The sequence below is a fragment of the Camarhynchus parvulus genome, chromosome 1A (assembly GCF_901933205.1).
Source record: "Camarhynchus parvulus chromosome 1A, STF_HiC, whole genome shotgun sequence".
Lineage (NCBI taxonomy): Eukaryota > Metazoa > Chordata > Aves > Passeriformes > Thraupidae > Camarhynchus > Camarhynchus parvulus.
Genome location: NC_044586.1, coordinates 46,378,506 through 46,400,648, shown reverse-complemented (window position 1 = coordinate 46,400,648; position 22,143 = coordinate 46,378,506). Strand labels below are relative to the sequence as shown.

Genomic DNA, 22,143 nt, shown 5'->3' with positions numbered 1-22,143 from the left:
AATCCCTATGTACTAATCTGAGATAGAGAAGCAGGATTTTTCAAACACACCTACTGTTTGAAATCTCTTCCAAGATTATGAACTCTTCTGAGTCCATAAAAGAAGTAGCAAGTATTGCATAGTTCTTTTATGGCCTCAGAGAAAATGAGTAATGGAAAAATTCATTAAGTGTCTACATCATACAAATTAGTCAAACCACAACACACAGTTAACGTATTGTTATGGGTGAAACATTCCTGTGTATGACTTTACAACATTAAACTTTAAATATCCACAATTATTTGGATAATAAAGTGTAAAACACTTTGGTACCTTGTTTGTGAAGATTTTTCAAGGAATCCACCACCTTGCCATCGGCAGGGACCCCTTTCCACTAAATCATGTTGCTCAAAAGCCCATCCAACATGGCCTAGAACACTTACAGGGATGGGGAATCCACACCTTCTATGGGCAGCCTTGTTCCTGTACCTCCCAAACTCACAGCAAAAATGTCATCCATATATTCAATCTAAACTTACCATCTTTCAAGTTAAAACCACTGCCCCTTCTCCTGTCACTACAGGCCCTGGTCAAAAGTCCGTCCCCATCTTTCTTATAAGCCCCCTTCATGAGGTCCCCTTGGAGACTTTTCCAGGTTAAACAACCCCAGCCTTTTCAGCCTTTCCTCACAGGACAGGTGTTCTGGCCCCAGAATGAGACATCAAATGTGACACTCAAATCCATCATGTTTATTGGTCAGACACTGGAAGGAGTTTCATTTCCATCTCATGGATGTTAAAACTCACACAACATGCACACAATGACAGATGACACATGGTACACGGAGGAAAGAAACCAAGCTCTTGGAAGGCAAAGATACACCCCAGAACATCAAACCACTGGTTTGCTCCTGTTCAGCTACATCACTAACTTCAGCTCAATGACCTTCCTCTGTGCCACATGCTATCTCCTAATTTCAAAAATCTTGACAAAACTACATGAAAAGAAGCAAGATTCTGAAGCAATTCAGGTAACCTGTACAGACAGTTGAGTCCATGGAAGTAAATAGATTCTGACAGATACAAATGCAATGACCAAATTTAGGTTTTTTGCCTAGAAATCTCTCCTTAGTTCACCACCTAGCTCCTCATCAAACTTTGCAGCCTTTGTGTAGGAGTTTGAACAAGGAAGGCATTGAATTCCTCAGACTTTGCTTTCAATGACTTGAAATCATAGAGTCACAGAATATCTTTGGTTGGAAGGGATGGCCAAGGATCATCGAAGTCCAGCTCCTGAGCTCGTCAAATTGTCTTTGCAAACAGCCCATGGTTATCCTCAAGTGTCTGCCAGCTTGGCCTTGGTCTCCCAGTGTAAGTGATGTTGTGTTACCTCTTTTGCTTGTCCCAGAGGACAGCAATACCTACTCATATCCACCTTTTACTGCTCCCTAGGTTGCCAAATGAGGTTCAGAAGCCAGGGCTTGACAACTTCCACTACCTACAGACCTCCAAGAGAACCTCGAAAGCATGAAAAACTAAATCTGACAGGATTTTTAATATATAATGTTTTACATTAGCCAGAGGAGCTATAGAATTCAAGCTTCTGGTCAGTCAATGCCCTTCTGTTTCCATTTACGGTTAAGAATGCAAAAACTTGATGGTAATTTCTTTCCCAAACTCTCTTCAGCCTGTTCCAATTTTGGGACATAATTCAGTCTAGTCAAAAATATTTTAAACAATGTGGTTTATTTATAATCAGAAAAGGCATCTTAGTAATCATCAAAATTACCAGAAGTTACTAAATTTAAAGCACAACGACAGCATTTTCTTCTCTCCCCATACAGAGCAACAGACTGAGCACAAAATCTAAGCCCTGCTGTACACAGCTCAACAGAATTCTCCCCGCCCATGAACAGCTGCAGACAGAGTCAGAAAAATAAACCTTTTTAGGTTTGCTAACCAACCAAAATGTGGTATTAGGAATGGCAAGGAATATGAAATAAGTAATCTATTTTATGTATTGTAGTTCACTCAGACCTTATGAGTACTGTCACCTATCCAAAACCATGACTATGGAGGGAGATGTAGCCATGTTAATACAAATGATAAGATTTAAAAAAATCAGTATGGCTTATGTCACTTAAGAGTTAAAAGAGAAAGGATACTTCAAGTGTCTGTAAAATAAAGCAGCAGAATTGCAAAAAAGCAGCCATTCAATAAGATAAGGGACAAACTGAGAACTGTACAAGACAGGAATCCACCAAACATCATTTACTTGCAGCAGCCAGTATGGTTAGATGCTGCTGAAGTCAAGAACTATGAAAACTCAAAATCGGAATTACAGTAAAACTATCCGTAAGTGTGTAAAAAGGCAAGCCAAGTAGCAAACTCACATGAGAAAGTAAACTAGAAATGAAGGAGGGGCAGATCACAACTGTTGCCTGCTCACTGAAAGTTATTTTCCACTGTTTGCGGAATTTGCATCTGGTATTACCTATTCTCAAGAAAAAAAATGCACAACCCCCATAAAAAACAGAAATCTGTCCACATCTCCCCTAAAACAACACTAGAAATGCTGAGTGACTTCACCACAGAGGTTTCTATGTTCTGTGTAGTTTCTGGAGCATAGCCTGGTTGCACACACAAAACTCTCTACATTGCTCAGAAATATGAAGAAGACATAAGAACCCTTGGTTTACAGGGTACTGGTGTGACCCTGGCTGGATGCCAGGCACCCACCAAAGCTGCTGTACCACTCCCCTCCACAGGACAGGAAAATAAAACAAAGAGTTCATGAGTTATGAACTGGGAGAGATCACTCACCAAATACCATCACAGACAAAAAAGACTCTACTTGGGGATATTAATGGAATTTATTACTACCAAAATCAGAGCAGGATACTAAGAAGTAAAATAAACCTTAAAAACATCTTCCCCCCACCCCTCGCTCCTTCCCAGCTGTACCTCCTCCCCAGAGTGGCACAGGCAGACAGGGAATGGGAGTTATGGTCAGCTCATCCATCAGCTGTTGTTTCTGCCACCATTCAGGGAGAGGAGTCCTGCCCCTGCTCCAGTCTGGGGGTCCTCCAAGGGCAACAGTCCTCCCCACATTGCTCCACTGTGGTTCACTGCTCCCCAGGGTGCAATCCTTCAGGCACAGCCTGCTCCCCACAACACCACAAGCCCTATCAGGAAACCTGCTGCAGCATGGGTTCCTCTCTCCTGGGTCTGCAGGTCCCTTCCAGGAGCCTGGTCCAGTATAGATTTCCCACATGTTCACATCTTCCTCTCAGGCGTCCACCTGCTCCAATGTGGGTTTCCTCCATGGGCTCCAGGCGGATCTTAGTATCCCCATGGATCCCCAAGGGCTGCAGGGGCACAGCTGCTTCACCATGGCCTGCACCATGGTCTGCAGAGAAATCTCAGCTCCAGCACCTGGGGCAGCTCCTCCCCTCCTTCTCCACTGACCTTGGTGTCTGCAGAGTTGTTCCTCATATTCTCACCCCATTGTTCTCTGGCCACAATAACTTCTGTGCAGTAACCTTTTTTTTTCTCTTCTTAAATCTGTTACCACAGAAGTGTTACCTTAATTTCTGATTGTCTTGGTCTTCCGTGGAGTGGTGTGTCCCTCCTGGAGCAGTGGGTCCACCCTGGAGGCATTGGCTGCCAGACATATGGGAATGTTCTGGCAGCTTCTCAAAGAAGTCAGCCCTGTAGCCCTCTGGCTACCAAAACCTGGCCATTCAAACCTAATACATACAGAGAAATACTTGAGAAATTAATCAATAAATTAGCCATTTGCCTTTTCCTTTCATAAGAAGAATTGTTTTTATTTAAAAAATACACAGTAAGCCCCGCTCATATTTCAGGTTCACTCACTTGTTCTCAGCTGCAGTTGTTACAATACAATTGGGCAAATATAGCTATTAAAAGCATTTCCACAGCAAACTACTTCACACTCAAAATCCTTTTAATTCTTCTGACCTAGCCATTGTTGTTCAGCATTAGAAGATGTAGTAAGCTAAGATAGGGCCAAGGGCTCGTCTACCAAAGCAGCTATTCTTGAAAAGTCACTGCACTCCCAAATATTTATACCATGTTAAGTGCAAGAGGAGACAAGACTTGAAAAGAGACATAGGAGATGACTTGCTAGAACAGAACTCCTATGCCTATGCCCTTGAAATTCAATGTGAGTTGCTGGTAATCATACAAATTTGTTTTCTTGTATTTTGTCTTTCAAATCTCTCTAGAGTTAGGATGCTGCCTTGAAAGACATCAGACAATGTTTTATTCCATTTATGGATATCTGTCATAAAAGCATGTCACACGTGAGACTACCCTCACGAGAACACTTTACAGAGAAAAATTGTAAGTACTTCAATTGCTTGTACCTAGTATGCCTCATTAGAAGTCCCTTTACCTTGTGGTTCATTTACAACAAGACACACAAAAAGTCAATCCAATAAGCGGAGAACAGGTGGTGAGCTGGCATTACAAACCCTTGAAACCCTTGGCAACCTACTCCAAACCCTACCTGCAATGCTGCTTTTCATCTTTTATCACTTAAAATTTATCTTTGGTCTGTCTGGATGGCAATAAAGGTGGGAGCTAGCATTTAACACACAGCCATGCAAAGACCAGGCACTTAAGCACCAACCTGGCTGAAACTTTCCAAACAGGCTCATGGACAAAATTTCAATGAAGTAGACAGACACTATTCCAGAGGCTCCTGATGCTGAAGAGTCTGTTTGAACTGTCTGATCAGTTTCCAACACCTACATTTTTTAATAATGATGTTGTGTACCCACAAAATATCAATGGCAGTCCAGAGAAAGAATATAAAGCAGCTCAAGAATAAACTGAATTAACAGAACTAGAATTTGATGGATTTGATTTACAAAAGAACAACCTTGTATACATTTTTTTTATCAAGGCAGACATAAGTATCAAAAGAAGGCAGCGATTTCTTTCCTGAAAAATCATGATAAAATATTCCAAATGCTAAAATAAGCAATATGCATATTCTTTTTATAAGATTTATATTGAAACAAAAGGGATATTTTTAAAAACTTTAATCAGTGTCCATGGATACAGACTCCTGAATAGATTAGCTGTACTGGGGGGCAAGGATACACAAAAAACAATGTGCACCTTTAATTTGTTTCTACATATACAAAACCAACAACAAAGCCATGTCTGCATGTATGCACAAATGCTCAGACAGACATGAGATCTATCTAATAACAGCTGGGGAGGAGACAAACCTTCAGGAAATAAAGATAATTTTGCCATTTGTACAGAATAAGTCAGCCAGAGTCAGACACATGTTACACCACAATAATTAGCACAAATTTTCCAGAGCCTTAGAAACTACTTTGTGTCTGTAAAAGCACAGTGGCCTGAACAGTTGAGGCAGTGGGTGGAACAAAGGCAGGCAGGCTGCTATTACTCACCTCCTCAGCACCTCCACGTAAACTGTCCTCACTGCCTTACAGCCTGCAGTCTGCAGGAGCATGGGCACATAAATGCAGCACCTAGCACCACAACTGGTTTTAACTTGCTGTTTAGCTTATTTTGTGGTAGTCACTTCAGGAAAACAAATATGAGACACTTTCATTCAACAACCCCATTTTTTGTCCTCCTTAAAATAATCCAGCTTTATGACAGTCATCATAGTTCTTTCAGCTTTCTGTAGACTGAGATTTACACGTCATGAACCTCATCTTTCACCTGACCTTGTCAAAGCCATCTACAGGACCCCCTCCCAAGCAGACTTCTGAAGCTCAAGGATGGGACTTTGCCTTACAACTGCATCAGCTGTAGGATGGCCCTACAGCTTTATTTCTTTATTTCATGGCACTGTGTCCCAGGTAGTACCTCCCCTCTGCGGGTGACACGACGAAACGCAGGGAGAGCTCAGGGAGGGACAGCTCAGGGAGGGACAGCTCAGGGTCCCCACTGGCAGGTGGAGGGGCTCCCCACACTCCTTCAGTGCAAGGGGCTGTGGCCGCGGGTGCATGTGCCTGCTCGTGGTGCCCTTCGCCATTCCCTGACGCGCAGGCACCCCCAGGTTTGTGTCGGACTCCATTGCCCACAGGCCCAGCCGCTCCCTGCCCGGCCCGAGGCCGCGCCGTTACGAGGATGATGCCCTCTAGTGCGAGCACGGCACACGGCGCAAGGCCTTTCCCACTTCTGCCACACTGCCGAGCGTCAAACGCAAAATCTATTTACAGCAGCTGAGCAAGACACGGTGAAGGGCTGGCTCAAGCACTAAGGAAAGGACTGGAAGGCAACCACCAAAGACAAGGGGAAAAAAAATTGTACAAATCAACAGCACAGAACAAAACTCTGATCTCACTGTTCCCAGCAGAATAGCAACCACTAGGAAACAGACGACTCAAATGCCAGCGCAATGCCTTCTAGTTAGTTTCTGCATGATAAACATCTTGTGTATCAGAACTACAATTTCAAATTCAATGAATCCTTTCTACTAAATTTTAAACTGTGATATGCCAAACAGTAGGGTTAACTGTCTCTGTAAGTAAAAATGCCATTTATTTTGTTCGCTATAAATTAAGAACAGTATTCAAACCTCAGACACTTCCCCTCCACTGCCACACAGTGCTGGCGACCATCAGACCAGAGGGACCTGTATTTTAACAACAACACTGAGGACCCGAGTCAGCCAATGTTGTTCTTGCTGAGCTACAGCATTCACAGAAAGCAAACACCATAACCAGATTTGTTTGAACTGGCACATATTTTAGGTTTATTGTTATTTTACAGTATTCTCACATCTCTCATTAATATTAACTTTTATTCCAAACTGACCTTCCTGCAAAGGCAATGGCTGTGATGTGCAGAATTACACTAGCATATGACTAAAAGAATACTGTGCCATTACAGATGCACCTAATACATTGTGTATCAGATATTAAATGCTTTTCTTTCAGTTAGCAAAGCATTGTTTGGTTTATTACTATGCTTAGTATAAAGAGTACAAGAATAAGTACATGTTAATAAGTAAACTAATGGCTAACTAAAGCATAGGTAATTAAATACCCCAGGTGCTTCTGAAAACACTGCCTTGCAGATGTAACTCCAGTCTATGTGTTAAAAATACATATCCCAAACAAACTAATCTTGCAAACTGGAACAGAAAATATACTTTTAATGAGAATTTATCTTCACCTTAAAGACCAAAGACAGATTAAACCTGCCTTCTGCACATAAATAAAAACACATCCTGAGAACTGTAAAGCCCACCAGACACGTCCCTATCTACTGCATCAACACCATGGGGTTTTGATGCTTACACAAGGAGAGAGTTTCTGAGGGACTAAGCTCAGGGACCCACGGCCCTAGCCTGCGGTGCAAGGCTTTGCAAGGGAATGTGGGCCACCGTGGGTACCACCAAGCTCCCTCACTCCTAAAACAAAGGCATTTGTGAGAAAAGGCTTTATAAAATTTCATCATTCCCAGCATCCTTTTCCCTTAAATGCTTCTCTGTCACATTAGATTAGAAAAGGAAAACAAACATGAATGCAAACAAGAGAGATTTTGGTTGGCAGGCTTCTTGTTATTCATTTACTGTTTATTATTGATTTTTGTGCCCGTGCAGAAGGATCACATGTGCACTGGAAAGAGGACGATGGCAATGTACAGAGGGCTGTGTATACCAGGGAGCTCGTGGCCAGAGCAGCTGTCTGTAGGCTCTCTGTGGCTGGTTTTTGGATTGTTGGTTGTTTATTTTAGACTAAGAAAGTCTCCAGTGTTCAGCCTGGACTAAACCACAAACTCCAGCTCTAGGGGTCCATCGCCAAGATGCAAAGGGGTCCTAACCCAGAGTGGAAGAGCTGAGATCTTGGGTGATCCCCAGGGTGGGAGTTGCCCTCCCAGTGAGCCAAGCTGGGTCGGCATTCCCAGCCACGGAGCCCCCTCACAATAACTGAGGGTGATGCTCTCACTCACACCAACAGACATGATGGGCCACTACAGCCCGGCAGCACAGCCAAGAGCATGGCAGCGCCCAGAGCCACACTCTGCTGCCATCTGGCAACTTCACTGCACCTAGGGAAGAACAGATTTGTAAGGAAGATACTGTAGGATATTTATTTCAGGCCTGTATTACTGGCTCACCTAAGGAAAGCAGCAAACAATGCCAATGAGTCCTGCCCATCACTGACTTTGTACCCCAAATGATAAATGTGTAGCCTTGAACACAAGGGGGACAGCATTGTATTTTATTACATATACTTTACTAACAAAAATATAATAGATAATGAAATACATTTTGTATATACCATATAACATATTTGATCTATTACTGTATATATTGCTCAAAAACAAAAATAAAAACAATCACCCAATAACAGTATTGTTCCATAATCAGTCATTACCAGTTTGAATGTGGCCTGAAGAAAAATTGGGATTTTTAGACCTACCAGACTCACAGAAGAATGGAATAGTACTTGAAGCACCCAAAGTTTTCAGTGAGTGATTTATTAATTACTGGGTTTGGCTTATGTTCTGCAAAATTCATCACACTGTCAGAAAGCCTATGATACCTTGTAAAACTGAAAATTTATATTACAACTTCACCAGTTATAAAAATGTGTGGCAAGAGAACTGATTAAAAAGTTTTAAACATAAAAGCAGTTAAGAAACTTTGCAAATTAGGTTTAGACAAGTCAACTTCTTTTCATGCTAAATGCCTTTATTTAAGCTGCACTGTCATCAGTTCTCAGTGTCTTGATACCTGTCATATTTCAAATCTAGGAAGGCAGCAAATGTGCAAACTTATTTCAGATTGCTGGGAGGTGTATGAGAGTCATTCATGCTCTATAACCTCTTCTATCGAGACTAATGTAAAAAAAAACTCTTGGGGCAACATTATCATTTCCTTAACTCAGTAGGAGTTTTATCAACTGCTTCAAGGAGACCAGAATTGTAACACACTTTCACAAAACAATAATGGAAAGTAATTTCAATTTCTACCTCATGATACCAGTCTATCAGCTAAGACCTTCAAATAAAGCAGTATCAGCCCTGTACAAGTAACACCTGCAAAACCTGGGATATTCAAAGATTTCCCTCTGCTTTGGTGAGGACAAAAGGCAGAGAAATAAAACTATATCTGAAAAAGTCAGACTAAGTCATAACTTAAGATCTGTATAATAGATCACAAACCAAATCCAACAAACCAAGACTATTTCAACAAAATAAATAAGGACACAGCAAGGTAAAAAGCAGGATATGGTAGTTTCCAAAGTGAATACTCATTACATTTTTGAATGGGAACAAAACTGCTGAATGTGGGGGGAAAAAGTAATTGAAGGGCAAGAGAAGAGACACTGTGACAGGATAGAGTGAGATATAATTCAAAGGACTTAACATGTTCAAGACATGTTTGAGTGTAAGATTAAGAGAATCTATAGAAAGCTACTTGCTGAAGGAAATTACATTTGTAAAAGCAAGCACCATATTGAGACAGTTTTAATAAACTGTTCAAATCCCCCAAATTATGCTAGAGTACTTAATATTTATGTTTTTAAAATGCAGACCCAAACTACTGAGAATTTGTAGAATAACAATAAATTAAGCAATTGAGGTACACGAAAAAATAGGATGAAACACAAAATAAATCAATCATGCCAGACCAATCAGATGTGCCTCTTTACTGAAAATATTCAGGTCTCTTACCAAGAAAAACGTGTAGCTCTAAACTGTTTGGATTCAGTCAAATACTGACAGTGCTGGAAAAAGCTAGTTAAAACAGGAGAGGGAGAAACCTGCAGCCAGGCCGGACCATGTGGAGAGCACATGGAGCTGCCAACTGAGCCTTACAGGGAATTTTCATTACCAAAACCAGGAGGTGCAGAAGGCACCTGGCATGAGCTGCCAGGACACCATATCAAAGTTAATGGGGCAAAAGGCAAGGAACCAGCAAGGAAAACTATTTTCACTGGAAGGTGAGAAGGATTATTACACTATATAAGGCAGTTAGTGAAGCCTTACCTTGGCATATGATGGAGAGTGTACAAACCCAGTTATGAAATGGCCAGAAAACAGAAAGAATAAAATACTACCAGCAGAATCAAGGACATCCAGCAGTTTTAGGAGAACAAATGAGGACAATCCAATTGACTCAATCTTATAAGGGACGGACAGGCAGGAAAAACCCCACATTAGTGCACTAGGAACCAGTCTTCATGGTGCTGGTGCTGCTTCTGCAGGTAAAGGAGAGAACTGTCACAAGCACAAACATGTGCAAGTCAGCCACAAATACATCTAAGTCAGAGTGAGAGCAAAGCTTCTATCCATGAGAATTCTCAAGTTCTGGAAAAAAGTCTTTCAGTGCAGCATTTTATGGGAAAATAATGTAAAATATGACTGAGTGTTGGAGTCAGGACCCACAGAGGCCTGTACACCTCTCCAGTGGCACAAAGCACAGCCCCAACATACTCCTCACAGGAGAGCATCAAGGGTGGAAACTCCACCTTCTGCGGAGCTGCTGACAAAACACTCTCAGCCATAACACAGGCCAAACCCTCCTGGCCAGGTTTGAGGAAATCCTGCAGCTCGGACACCTGAGGAAACCCTGGAGCAAATCATAGACTTGTGTTCCCCACAAGACTGTGTGGCTTTTGGAGTGACTGCTAACACAGCTGTCATCAGCACTTTTAAGCAGTAAACTCTTGACAAGAATTTCTGGGAATATGTAGAACAATATTAACTGCTAAAGCGATTCACTTGTGCTTGAACCAATCCTTTGTCCTGTGACCCAATGAGCAGGACAGTCAGACACAGGGACCAGAAGGCACTTTTATAACAGCACAGCACAATACAGGAGCCTACTCTGAGTAGGCAGATAAATCTATTAAGTCAAGCACTACAGAGAAGATACTTCTGACTTCTAAGATCAGTAATTGTGCATCAGTGCAGCCCTGTACAAGACCTCCTCAGGTCCTTCTCTTCACAGGAAGGGCTCAGCAGCTCAGCTGCAGCATCGTGCTGCTGCAAAAAGTTAGCTTCTGCTCAAGAAGTATCTTGAGCCTCACCCTGGAACTCTGTGTCCCCTTGTCCCCTGCACAGGGTGCAGAGGGCCAGCTGCAAGCCTTCTCTGACAGGCTCTGGTTTAACCTTCTCTCTGAAAATTGAGGAAATGACTAGCCTGGGACTCTAAGCCGAGATTTGTGTAAAACATACCAGATGGGTACACTGCTATCAAGTTAACTTCAGTATTAAAAATAGCAAAAGAAATTTCACATGGAAGATTAAGTGCATTAGTGGATCATATAACCTTGCTTCAGACCAAGCCACGCCGTAAACAATTTTCAGCCCTCAGCATAAACACACAGGACATGTCATGAAAACATTTAGTAATGTGAAGTTCAGCATCTATGACACTCTCAGGTTACAGGCATATTTTCTTGAGAAATAAATGGCTGCCTTACAAAATAAGATGACAATGATGATAACAACATTTCTTGTGCTTTAAATTTGATCTCTGAGTGTCTTGCTGCTGCACACAAGATCCTGCATTTCAACCTAACATTCCTGACATTTAGTAAGCCAAGTTTATTTGTAGAAAGTGAGCTGGAAGTTAGTTCTCATGGTTGCAGTTGGCACACTACACAGAATAGGAATCTTAAAGATGACTGCATTTCATTTTTGCCCTATAGCTTTCATCCTTCTAACTGGTACATTTAAGTGCACTTAATTGCTTAAGCAATGAGTCTACCGCAGTGACAAATCTCCATTTTAGACTCCACAATAATAAATCTTTGTCTTCTCTCAGCAGCTGGCGAAGTTTGATTTGGACTTTGAATTTAAATCCTTTCCTCAGGCCTAACAGTTACAACTTACTACAGACAGTTTATTCTGTCTGCTGAAAGCATGATATTAACTCTTGTCTTTAAATGCATCATTGTTGCTTAGGCTTAGTGTTCTTGGTATTAAAACTGGTTCCCTTCTGCAGTGCCCAACTAAGACACACACAAAACAATTCCAATTAGTCTGTGCTAGGATTTCACAAAGCAACTTTAACTCATTAGTATTTACACTGCATCACTGGTCCACATGACACTTCATAGACATGAGGACAAGCTAGAGCTTATAACACCATCTTTCAATAGGTGCCTTCAGTGCACAAAGAGCTAATTTAAAAACAGGTGGAAGGAGCCTTCAGCCGCCCCCTTTAACAGCCAACAGAGGAGTAACATCCCACAAACACCTCATAGTCTGTCCACAGGACCAGGACAGGCCTGAATTCTATGACAGATGCGCTAAGTACATTCCTGAAACAGCTCTGGTAAAAAAAAAAAAAGGCGAAACTTAGGTGTCATCATCAAACCACAAGGAAAAACTCCCTTTGGGCAGAAACGACTGGGGACTCTATCCCCCATATTGCTACAGGCTCTCTGCAGTACCTTAGCAAAAAACTTGGCCCCAAGTCTTTGAGAATTCATGCATATTAATTACCAGTGCAGTAAAGCCCTAGGCCTATGCTCGTGGAACAAACTGAACCACTGAAGATTTGCAGCATCAAGGTCTCATTTCCCTTTGCCTTAGTTCTCCCTGTACAGTTCAATAGAACTCTCAGTTGTATTCAACATTTTGACATGTATCTAGAACAGGGCCTGATTTTGTTACATATAAAATACCTTCTTAAATAACTAATCTTGGATAAAAAAGGGTGAATCCTGACTTCTTGTGGCAACCACACAGAAGACTTCATTAGTATCCGACAGCAATGTTCATTCCTTCAATCCAGAAGAAACTGCTTTGGCCCTCCAACCTCAGTCACCACTGAAGTGGTTTTATTTGCTTTACCACTTGCCTACAAGACAAATAACTCCCCCTTAAGCACAGAGCTTGCCAGCTGACTGAACTACACACAGAAACCTTGGACTCTGCAGGGACTACTCTCTGGCATGGGCACAGAAGTCCGGGCACATCTGGGACTATCAGAGCCTCTGTGCACAGCATACCTGGACACCATCAGCAAGTGTTTTTAGCTGGGTGTGGGGGTTTCTAAACCTCAGCATGATAGTGTTTTAACTAGTCAGCTTTCCTGTTTACTATGGGCCATTAGCTTTCACTCCCAGATTCCCCACTGAAGAGCCTGGCAATCCTCATTACCCTAAGGGTCTTAACACTACATGAGCCAAAGATGGACAGGCATAATATCCCTTGCCATATCAGCCGGGTCCAAAAACACATCTTCAAAAATCTCCATAAAAAACACTTCACATGTGCATTCCTCTGGGTTCAGTTTGCAGCCACCCCTTTTTTAAGATCTGTCTTTCCTATATTAAAGGCTACTTTAGTACCTACTACTTTCCTCCCACCACAAAGTTTACAGCATAAGCAACCACCACTCTATTACAGCAAGGGCACTGCACGCAGCATGTCTCACAGTCAGGCTGCTTCTTCAGACCATTGATGATTTGGGCCCCAATTCTGACAAGTTAACATGAATTTTACCTCCAAATATTTAGGAAGCTCACTATATGTTTGTCAACTAGATTAAAGCTCTTACACCTCCTTAGCTATTGTCAAGTAGCTTCTCTGTAATTAGATTAACAGCTTGAGCTTCTTTAGGCTAACAGTGTGGTTTTGCTAGACTCTCCATAGCTCTTTTAAGAGAATCCATTTTAAAATACAGGCAGATCACTCCCTCCAAAATCCCTGTTTTATGAAACATCATCTTCCTAATTCCTGCCAGGTGCTGCTCTCAGGCAGGCATCATGACCTTCTATCTTTCATTTAATGTACAGCCTTGGCACAGATTTATAAACTTTTCTCTCTTTTCAGTCCTTGAGGCACTGACACCAGTTTGCACTTATTTTGTCTTTCACAAAGGCAAATTTATGATCTGGATATTTGCACTTGCTTTTCAAAATAACCACCAAAAATATTTAAGTTCTTTCTTTAATTTAGAATGGTGGTATTTTCACAGCCACTGAGACAATTACGACCTGTGACCCCTGTGAAAAATGCAGGGCTTATGCTCTTTTGGGCTAAATTTGTCCAGGCACTCAGTGGATGCTTTTGGGAAAATCCCAGTACACATATGCAGTTTTAGGAGCCTTTCCACAGATTTTCATCAGCACCCAGAGGACATCAGACCGCAGTTAGAAGCTGGCAGTACAGCTCCATGGTTGTATATCAGTCAGTGTTACAGTAAGCTCACTCAAGATGTTATCAAAAATTATTTTGAAGGCTCTGGCTTACACATTTCCCCTGAAATACTGACTGCAAATCTTCTAGAGCTTTTGCAGTAAGAAAGTCAATTTCTTAAAACAGTATTTTCTAAAAACCTTGCATTTCCTACAAACTTTGCTCCATTCCCAGCATCTGATCCTGACTGAAAAATTTAGCTCAACCAAAAAGTCAAGCTGGTGAAAAAATGTCAAAATTCATAGAAAACAAGTATCAAGTATAGTGCACCCATTAGGCATTGATCCAGCAAGTTCTGATATGGCTTTCCCCCCAAGAATCCCCAGTTTAACCTACTAAAATTTGTCTACTTTCTGTTAAAAGTAACATACTACTTTGAAGCACATCATAATCTCTTCCATAAAAAATTAAAGGGAGAGTTTTGAAGTGTACCATGATGAAATAAACATGCTTAAAACAGTTAAAATCTGTTTTATAATAACCTCCTGAATATTAGCCTACAGCAGTAAAAACTGATTTTTGCAAAACCCAAAAAAGCAAACTGAAAAAACCTCTAATATGCAAACCCTGAATGGAGGCTCAGCAGCAACTACAAATGCTTTGTGGTGCTGTAAGCGATAGAACTGAAGAGAGGGGTTAACAGTTAAGAAAACGCTGTTTAATTCCGCTAAGTAGAAAATAAGATCAGTATGTACTAAATACTTAATTTACATTCCAAGAAATACAAAAATTAATGTAAGTGATTTTGGGTCAGTGAGCAAACTATCTATCTGTAACTGATTCTGTGAATTTCATATGCAGGATTGATGCTGACCTTGACAGAAGTGGTCATGCGTTTGAAATTTCACTTTCAACAGTCAAGTTCTTAAAAATACCCCAAACAAATCTACATGGCACTTGCGGGGAGTTAAGAATTCTTCCATCTCCTTTGGTGGCATGAGAGTTGTGGTCCAGGTTTTATGTTGACTCGCCCACTACCACACTCACTTCTTAGCTCACACAGCAGATGCTCACAAGGAAACCCAGCACAACGATGGCAGATTGCTTTGAAGAAAGACCAAACAACCACCAACAAGTCTGCAGAACTAAAACGAACTGTGCTTCAGTTCTTCTTAAAAGAAAGAATCTGTTCACTGGTTTTCAAACTGTTTGAAACTCCTCGGCCTTTGTCAGGTTAATGTTTTCCAGCCCTCATGATTAACTGCACTAGCTTAAATTTATGAAGGGGAACAATACCTCCTGACCGGCTGTCAAGATACTATCACAGCAAACACACCGACAGGCTAGAGGCAGAGCAGGCACTGGCAGCCCCAGCCCCTGCAGCTGTGCCCCCCAGCCCAGGGAAGACACACTCCCAGGTGTCCAGGCCCCAAAAAACCCTTCTGTCCTAAGGGTGGATTACACGCACAGCTCCACATGGCCAAATTATCAGCAGCGGGGAAAAAGGGAAATTAGTTAAACTTTAATAACAGGCAAAAGTTTTCCGCTGCTACTTGAATTTGAGACCATGGGAATGAAAAGTTACTTTTTTCTCACACTGCAGCTTATTGGGGCACATTGCACCAATGTGCAGTATAGATGTGCAGAGTCAGGAAGCGCAGAAAGGGAAGATCAGAAAGATGAGATGAGCTTCGCTGACAGCAGCCACCCACTAAGACAGCACAGCCCAAACCTGAGAGGCAGACTCCAAATCTCCATGTCCTGCAGTACTTCTGCTAATGAAATCACCCTCAGCTTTCCTGCATGGTTTAACACAAGGTAGTTTCATAAGATGGGTCTTTTCCAAGTGCTTTGTTTCCTGAAGTCGTTGCAATGCACACGCTGGTGAACACATCTGAGGTGGGCCAGGCTGACTAAAAACACCTCTCCATTTTGTGTCTTCTGAGAGATTCTTGGACAAAGAGAAAGCGTTGTTATCCTAAATTTACAGGACTTTTAATTTTCGCTTCACCCCCTGGCCACACAAACCTCAGGGTGAGTGGGGACCTGGTGATGGCCGGTGCTGCTAGCCGTGCTCCACACCAGCCTCTTCCCTCTACAAATGGCCAGCACCATGCACACTGTTTCAGGTACTGGCTTTAAGAAGTCTATTACCTGATCACAAATCCCACATTAATTACAATTTTACCTATTTATTTCAGTATGAATAATAATATTTTTTAAAAATTCATAATGAAAAAATATACCACGTTTCTCAGATAACAACTCTGTCCTAGCCACAACAAGGTGATGGAGTCCTGCTCTTCCAACCGTGGTTTCCCTGGGCCTGCTGACCTCAGTGGACTGGCAGGACAACTTTACTTGTTTTCTTCTATTCTGCAGGCTTGTAACGCTCCCTTCTCTAGCAGCTCAGCTGGTAACACCACAGGGCCTTGCTCCAGCACAGCTGAATAATAAAAATACTCCACAGACACCAAGAGAGCCAGAATCAGCCCAGAGCTCATACTCATGTATTTATTTTTCACACTTTTAGGAAATCAATTTATGTGATTTCTCTACACTCGGCAAGCCAGAGGTTTCCTCCTGTCTGCCTTGTCACAAGCCAGTCGCACTTAATGTTCTGGTCATTAAATCCATCTTTCTGTTGCACTTTGAAAGGATAAATAAAATCATCAGAAACATTTTAACTTCAGTGCCTCTTCCCTTCTTAGGAATTGACTAGAAATCCAAATTCTTATGTCAGGAAAAACAAGCACATTTTTAGAAGAGGTGTGTCTTAGTTCAGATTAGTGTGGCATTCAGAAGTCGTGCAAGTGCCAACATGGGAAGAAAATACAGCCTGTTATATAAAATAGGCATGTTTCATTATTTTGGAATAAGATAATAACATCCGCTTCCTCAACTGCTTATTCTGTATTTAATATTCTAGCCTGGCATATTAAGTGTCCTCTCTTGCTTCCTGGCTAACGGTATGGTACAATACTTCAAATTCTCCTATTCATATTTTTATTATTTGATCTGGACATCAAACTTTAAAAAAACTTAAAAAACCAAAACCAAACCACATGAAACACCACAATCAGACTTACCATTAATATTTTTATATGACAGACTAGATTTCCCTTTTGTTATATCACAGTAATGAACTCCACTGAGGACGCTGAAATTATGCTTGGCCAAACTGAGGACCTTTGAGCCTGGGAGCTCACTGAAACACACGGGATGACCAACATGTACTAATGCTGGGGTGTGCACATCTGTACAACACTGAAAGAAGCAAAAGACCCCACACTTCCTACTCAGACTTTCTGATCCAAGTGACCAACCACCCTTCTATTTGGTGAAACCATCTGCAATGACTCTGACTGCCAGTGGTGCACAGCTTGCTGCCCTGTCCTTGCCAAAAAGCAATTTAAGGCTGCATGAACACTTGTGATTCCTGTTTCACCACTGGATTTAAAGACTTTCAGACATGCAAATCCCAAAGGCTCCTTTATCAGCTGATTCAAGTTTGCTACAAATTAACACCTGATTATGAAAAAAATTAGTCTGTCCTCTCCTTCAAGTCAACAATTCTTGTAATTCTTTTCATTATTAAACGGCCATTTCTTTCTCTCCATGACAATACTGCCTTACTGTAATCTTGTTCTGATGCTTCTCTCCAGCCCTGCAATCATTTTTCCACTATCTTCTCCAGCATTTCCACTTCCTTTTATAAATACTAACACTAGGCATGGGAAAACAAAATCGTACAGCAGCAGCAAGCACCAGGTCCTTGCGGCAGGTGCCCTCCCTGTCCTTCATATCACAGCAGCCCACTGTGGGCTCTGTTTAAAGTGTTTGATATAAATCCTTTCTAAACCACTACTTCATGAAGTACAAACCATACCTGTGGAACTGAGTTTTTTTAACTGGCCGCCTAAGCCTGCCTCTGGTGGTACTGAAAACCAGTTTGTTTGACCTCAACCCACCAACAGATCCAGCCTGTTCTGGGAAAATACCCAGTCATTTTTTAAAACACCCTACTATTTCTTTATGCCACATAGAAGTTTTAGTAGCAACATTTACACATTTATTTTCACATCACTGAAATACATGTGATTGGTATCACATCATCAGTTGCTGTGGTACTTCATGATCAACCTTAAACTAATGGCAGTAGAATTCAACTGTAATCAGCTGGGGGGACTAGAGGGGTAAGATGATCCACAATAAATTAAATCTGTTTTAATTAATTCACAGAAACTTTGAAAAACTAAATAAAACAAAAAATGATAATGTTATTACCAGTAGTAATTTTTAAATAAATTCCATTTAGGAACAGATGATGCATAAAGACCATACTGTGCCTATCATTCTCCTCAGTAACCCATATTTATCAGGCACTTTGGGACTTTCTTCAGCCTTTTTAAACTCCTCTAAGATTTCACACTGTCATTTTACTTGCATTTTGAGACATTTCTGTAAACCCCAAGATGACTCAGCTGGAGTAACATTTCAAATGAGAAAGTGCATCAAGAATTAGTTTGTTTGAACTCAGGAAGAAATCAGAGGGGGTTGATTAGGTCTCAGATGGATGCCTGTGATTTTTGCAATTGCGAAAATTATAATATGAAGCATTCTGACATTTCTGCTTGACAAGCATGGCCTGCAACGTCTACCTGGGACGTACGCATTACATAAACTATTAAGAATCAAGCAACAATAATTCCTTCCTGTTCTAATCAGTGAGCGGCAATGTCAAAAGAAACAGGATATTGTCCAAAGACATATTGTGAAAATTTCACCAAAATTACATTTGAAGTTTATAACTTATAAACGCAATTCATAATTGCCTTTATGCTTAAAGTGAAAGCTGCCTTAGGTTGAATCTTCTTTTCCTTTTAATTCTTCTTTGATGCTGGAATTGCCAGAGGCTTATCAAATGAGAACAGGCCAGAGGGACGGGTGAAAAATGCTCAGATAATGTTTGAGTTCCCAACAGCAGGGATGCCACATGGGTTACATGTCATCTGCCCCAAAACTAATTTGTCTTGTCCAACAGGGGGGTGCGAGGGGGGGCAGAAATTATATTATCAAAGTAGATGGGTAGGAAAAATAAGCAATTTCAAGATAAAGCCATAACTGCCTAATCCAGACCAGCTAACAGTACGTAAGTTACTGCTGATTCAATACAGCAGCGGCACACAACCTTAGCCTGAGCGCCCAAAGCAAAGTCCATTGCAACAGCGATAATCTTCCAGCGAACTTACACTCGTTATTTATTATCGTCCAGAAAAAGTAGTTGAGATCTAATATCTATCAGAAACACAACCGAAGTTTTAATCCTGGCTAATAAGAATGCCTGAGTACAATACGGACAGTACAAAGAGCTTCAGCCAGGGCTCCAGCACCCGAGGGGGCGGCGCTGGGCGCTCCCCCACGGGCAGCCCCGGCTGAGCCGCCCCGGGCAGGGCAGGGGGCAGAGGATCGCAGCCTACCTGTGGTTAAATTGTCATTGATCTTCAGCGGCACCCTTAAGATGTAGACGAGGAAGAGCATGATGAAGAACCACAGCGTCCAGAGATAAGTCCAAGACCAGACGATGCAAGACTTGAGCTGTTCCAAAAAGCCCGTCCCAGCTTCAGCCATGTTTTTTGGAGAGAAAAGAGAAAAAAAAAAAAAAAGGAAAAAAAAAAAGGGGGGGAGGGAGGGGACGGAGTGTGGGGGAAACCAACGCAAGCGCTGCTCTCTGCTGCCACGAGCTCTCAGCGTGTGTTTGTGGGATGGTTCACCCCCTCTCGCTGCCCGGGCCGCCTCTCCCCGCCCGCCGCACGCACCGCCCGCCCGGCGCTGCGGGTGCCCCCGGGCCGCTGCCGGCTCTGCCCGCCGAGCCTCGGCGGGGCTGCCCCGATAAAATGGTAAAATGGACTCCTGCGAGCTCCCCTCCGCCCGAGCGGGTGGGGACGTGCTGCGGTGGCAGCGCCGGACCTGCCCCCAGCCGCGCTCGGCCGCGCCCCGCGGCTCGGCCCCTGCGCTCGGCACCCCGGCCCTGCCCGCGCCCGCCCCCGCCGGGCGGCTGCGGGACACGGCGGGGAACGGCGGGGGCTGCGGGGCACGGCGGGGCTGCGGCACACGGCGGCGTGCGGCCACAGCGGAACCGGGGCAACTTTTCCCCCCCACGTCTTTACGATCTTGAGCAATGATTTCTGGCGGCATTTTCACCGCGCAACAGGAGTTTAAGCCTGAAAAGGGCTCGCGTAGGATGTTCTTTTGCTGTTGACTCGTCTGAGCTTCTTGCTGGGATAATGGAGCAGGCACAGAAGCCCCTGCGTGCGTGTGTTGGTGTGTACAGTGCTCAGCAGAGTCCCGAGCTGCAAAACTGTCCTCCTTGGAAGATAACCTATGGCGCAATAAATGGGTGGGAAGGGACCCATATCTACTTCCAGTCGCCCTGCCAGGGGCAGAGAAGACACCCACTAGAGAGGTGTCTCATTCAAGTACTGTCAGTAAAGCATAAACTTCATGTCAGTCAATTGTATTTTTGAGAAATACATTTTACTTCTTCCGTGAATGAAGTATTTATTAATGAAACAGGATTTGACAGCAGAATGTGATAAAAATTCAGGTCGGTAAACACGTCTGGTCCCTGCCTTTTTTGGTGTAACATAGCTTACAAACATTTAAGTAAATATGCACCACATACTGCAATTTGTTTGGATCTCTCTCCTGTGTTTTCACAGTCTGTGTCCAGTGGGATAACACTCTCCAGCATCTTAAGAAACAGGTACTATTTATAAACTATTACCAAAAGAACAAAAAATCCTTGAAAATTTCTCCCAACTGGTAGATTTCCACTTGAAAATCTCTGCGATTTTCAAGTCTGCCAAAGAAATACTCATCACAGAGAAAACATAGTAGCTTTCCTAGAATATTTACAATACCCAAAAGCATTAAACAAAAACAAGTCTGTAGCTGTACAAATTGAAACCGTCTCATGGTAGCAAAGGCATGAAATTTGTTCTTCCAGACTACTGCAGGACTTGAAGATGAATGAACACTGGCTGTGTCTTCTGCATTTGATGGTGACAGGATCATCTGGTTAAGGGACCAGGGTCCCCATATAAGAATATTGGTGCAGGACTGACAGAAGTTTTTCTTGCTAATAAATCACAGAACTTTTAAAAATAGATTATACAGATCAACTACATAAAAGGTCATGTATAGTTTAATTATATACCAAAGAAAACCACATTTCAAATTTTTCAGCTTCCCCTTCCAGTTTTAAAGGGAAGAAATTCTTAATACATTAGGTCACATCTGAAAAACCTCAACTTTATACAATCATGCAGCTATTTATAAATCAAAATATTCCTCTCATATTTTCTTGTGTATTAGGAAAAAGACCAAGGCAGTAGGCAATTTTTCACTTTTATAAATTTTCCTCTACATAGTTTAATTTTCATTATATTAGTGCTTATCTTAAAAAACTGACTATGACCAATTTCTTTTATGTATGAAAGACAGAGATGGTGTATAGGGCTTTTCCAAAGTTTCCGATTATAAACAACTTTCCATTCTATTGTCTTTTATGGAAAGGCAGGAATGAATTTTGGTGGTTCTTCCAGCTCTGCTTTCTTTATATCTCTTGTATTACTAAAACACTATGAACTGTGCCCACTTAAAGCACAGTTATTAATTTTATGCCTTCCTTTCTCTAAGCACCATTGCTTCTTCTTCCCCTGAAATTACAGAAGTTATTAATACTTTGCAGTCATGTTATGCATTTCACTTCCAGATCTCCAGTGTTTTTACAGTGAGCATAAAGTATATAAAAAAATAAGGGTTTCTCATTGGGTGCTATATGAAGAAAAAAAACCCAAAAAACCCCCAAACAAGCAAACAAACACAACAGCAAGAAACTGTGGCACAAACCAAACCAAAAAACCAATCAAACAAAACAAACCAAAACACCAACGCCCCAAAACCCTAAAAAAACCAACCTAACAAAAAAACCAAATAAAACCCCCCAAAAACTCAGGAAAATAAAAAGCATGTGTCC

At 42.0% G+C, this 22,143-nt stretch overlaps 1 protein-coding gene across 1 annotated transcript in view; it reads right to left on the bottom strand.

Moving 5' to 3' along the window:
- ST7 (suppression of tumorigenicity 7) overlaps window positions 1-20,058 on the bottom strand; it is a 136,867-nt gene extending 116,809 nt beyond the window's left edge. The window contains exon 1 of the mRNA XM_030960544.1: window positions 19,583-20,058. Within this exon, the coding sequence (XP_030816404.1) occupies window positions 19,583-19,733 (151 nt within the window). The 5' untranslated portion in view covers window positions 19,734-20,058. The remainder of the gene's footprint in view (window positions 1-19,582) is intronic.
- Between the last annotated feature and the right edge of the window lie 2,085 nt (window positions 20,059-22,143).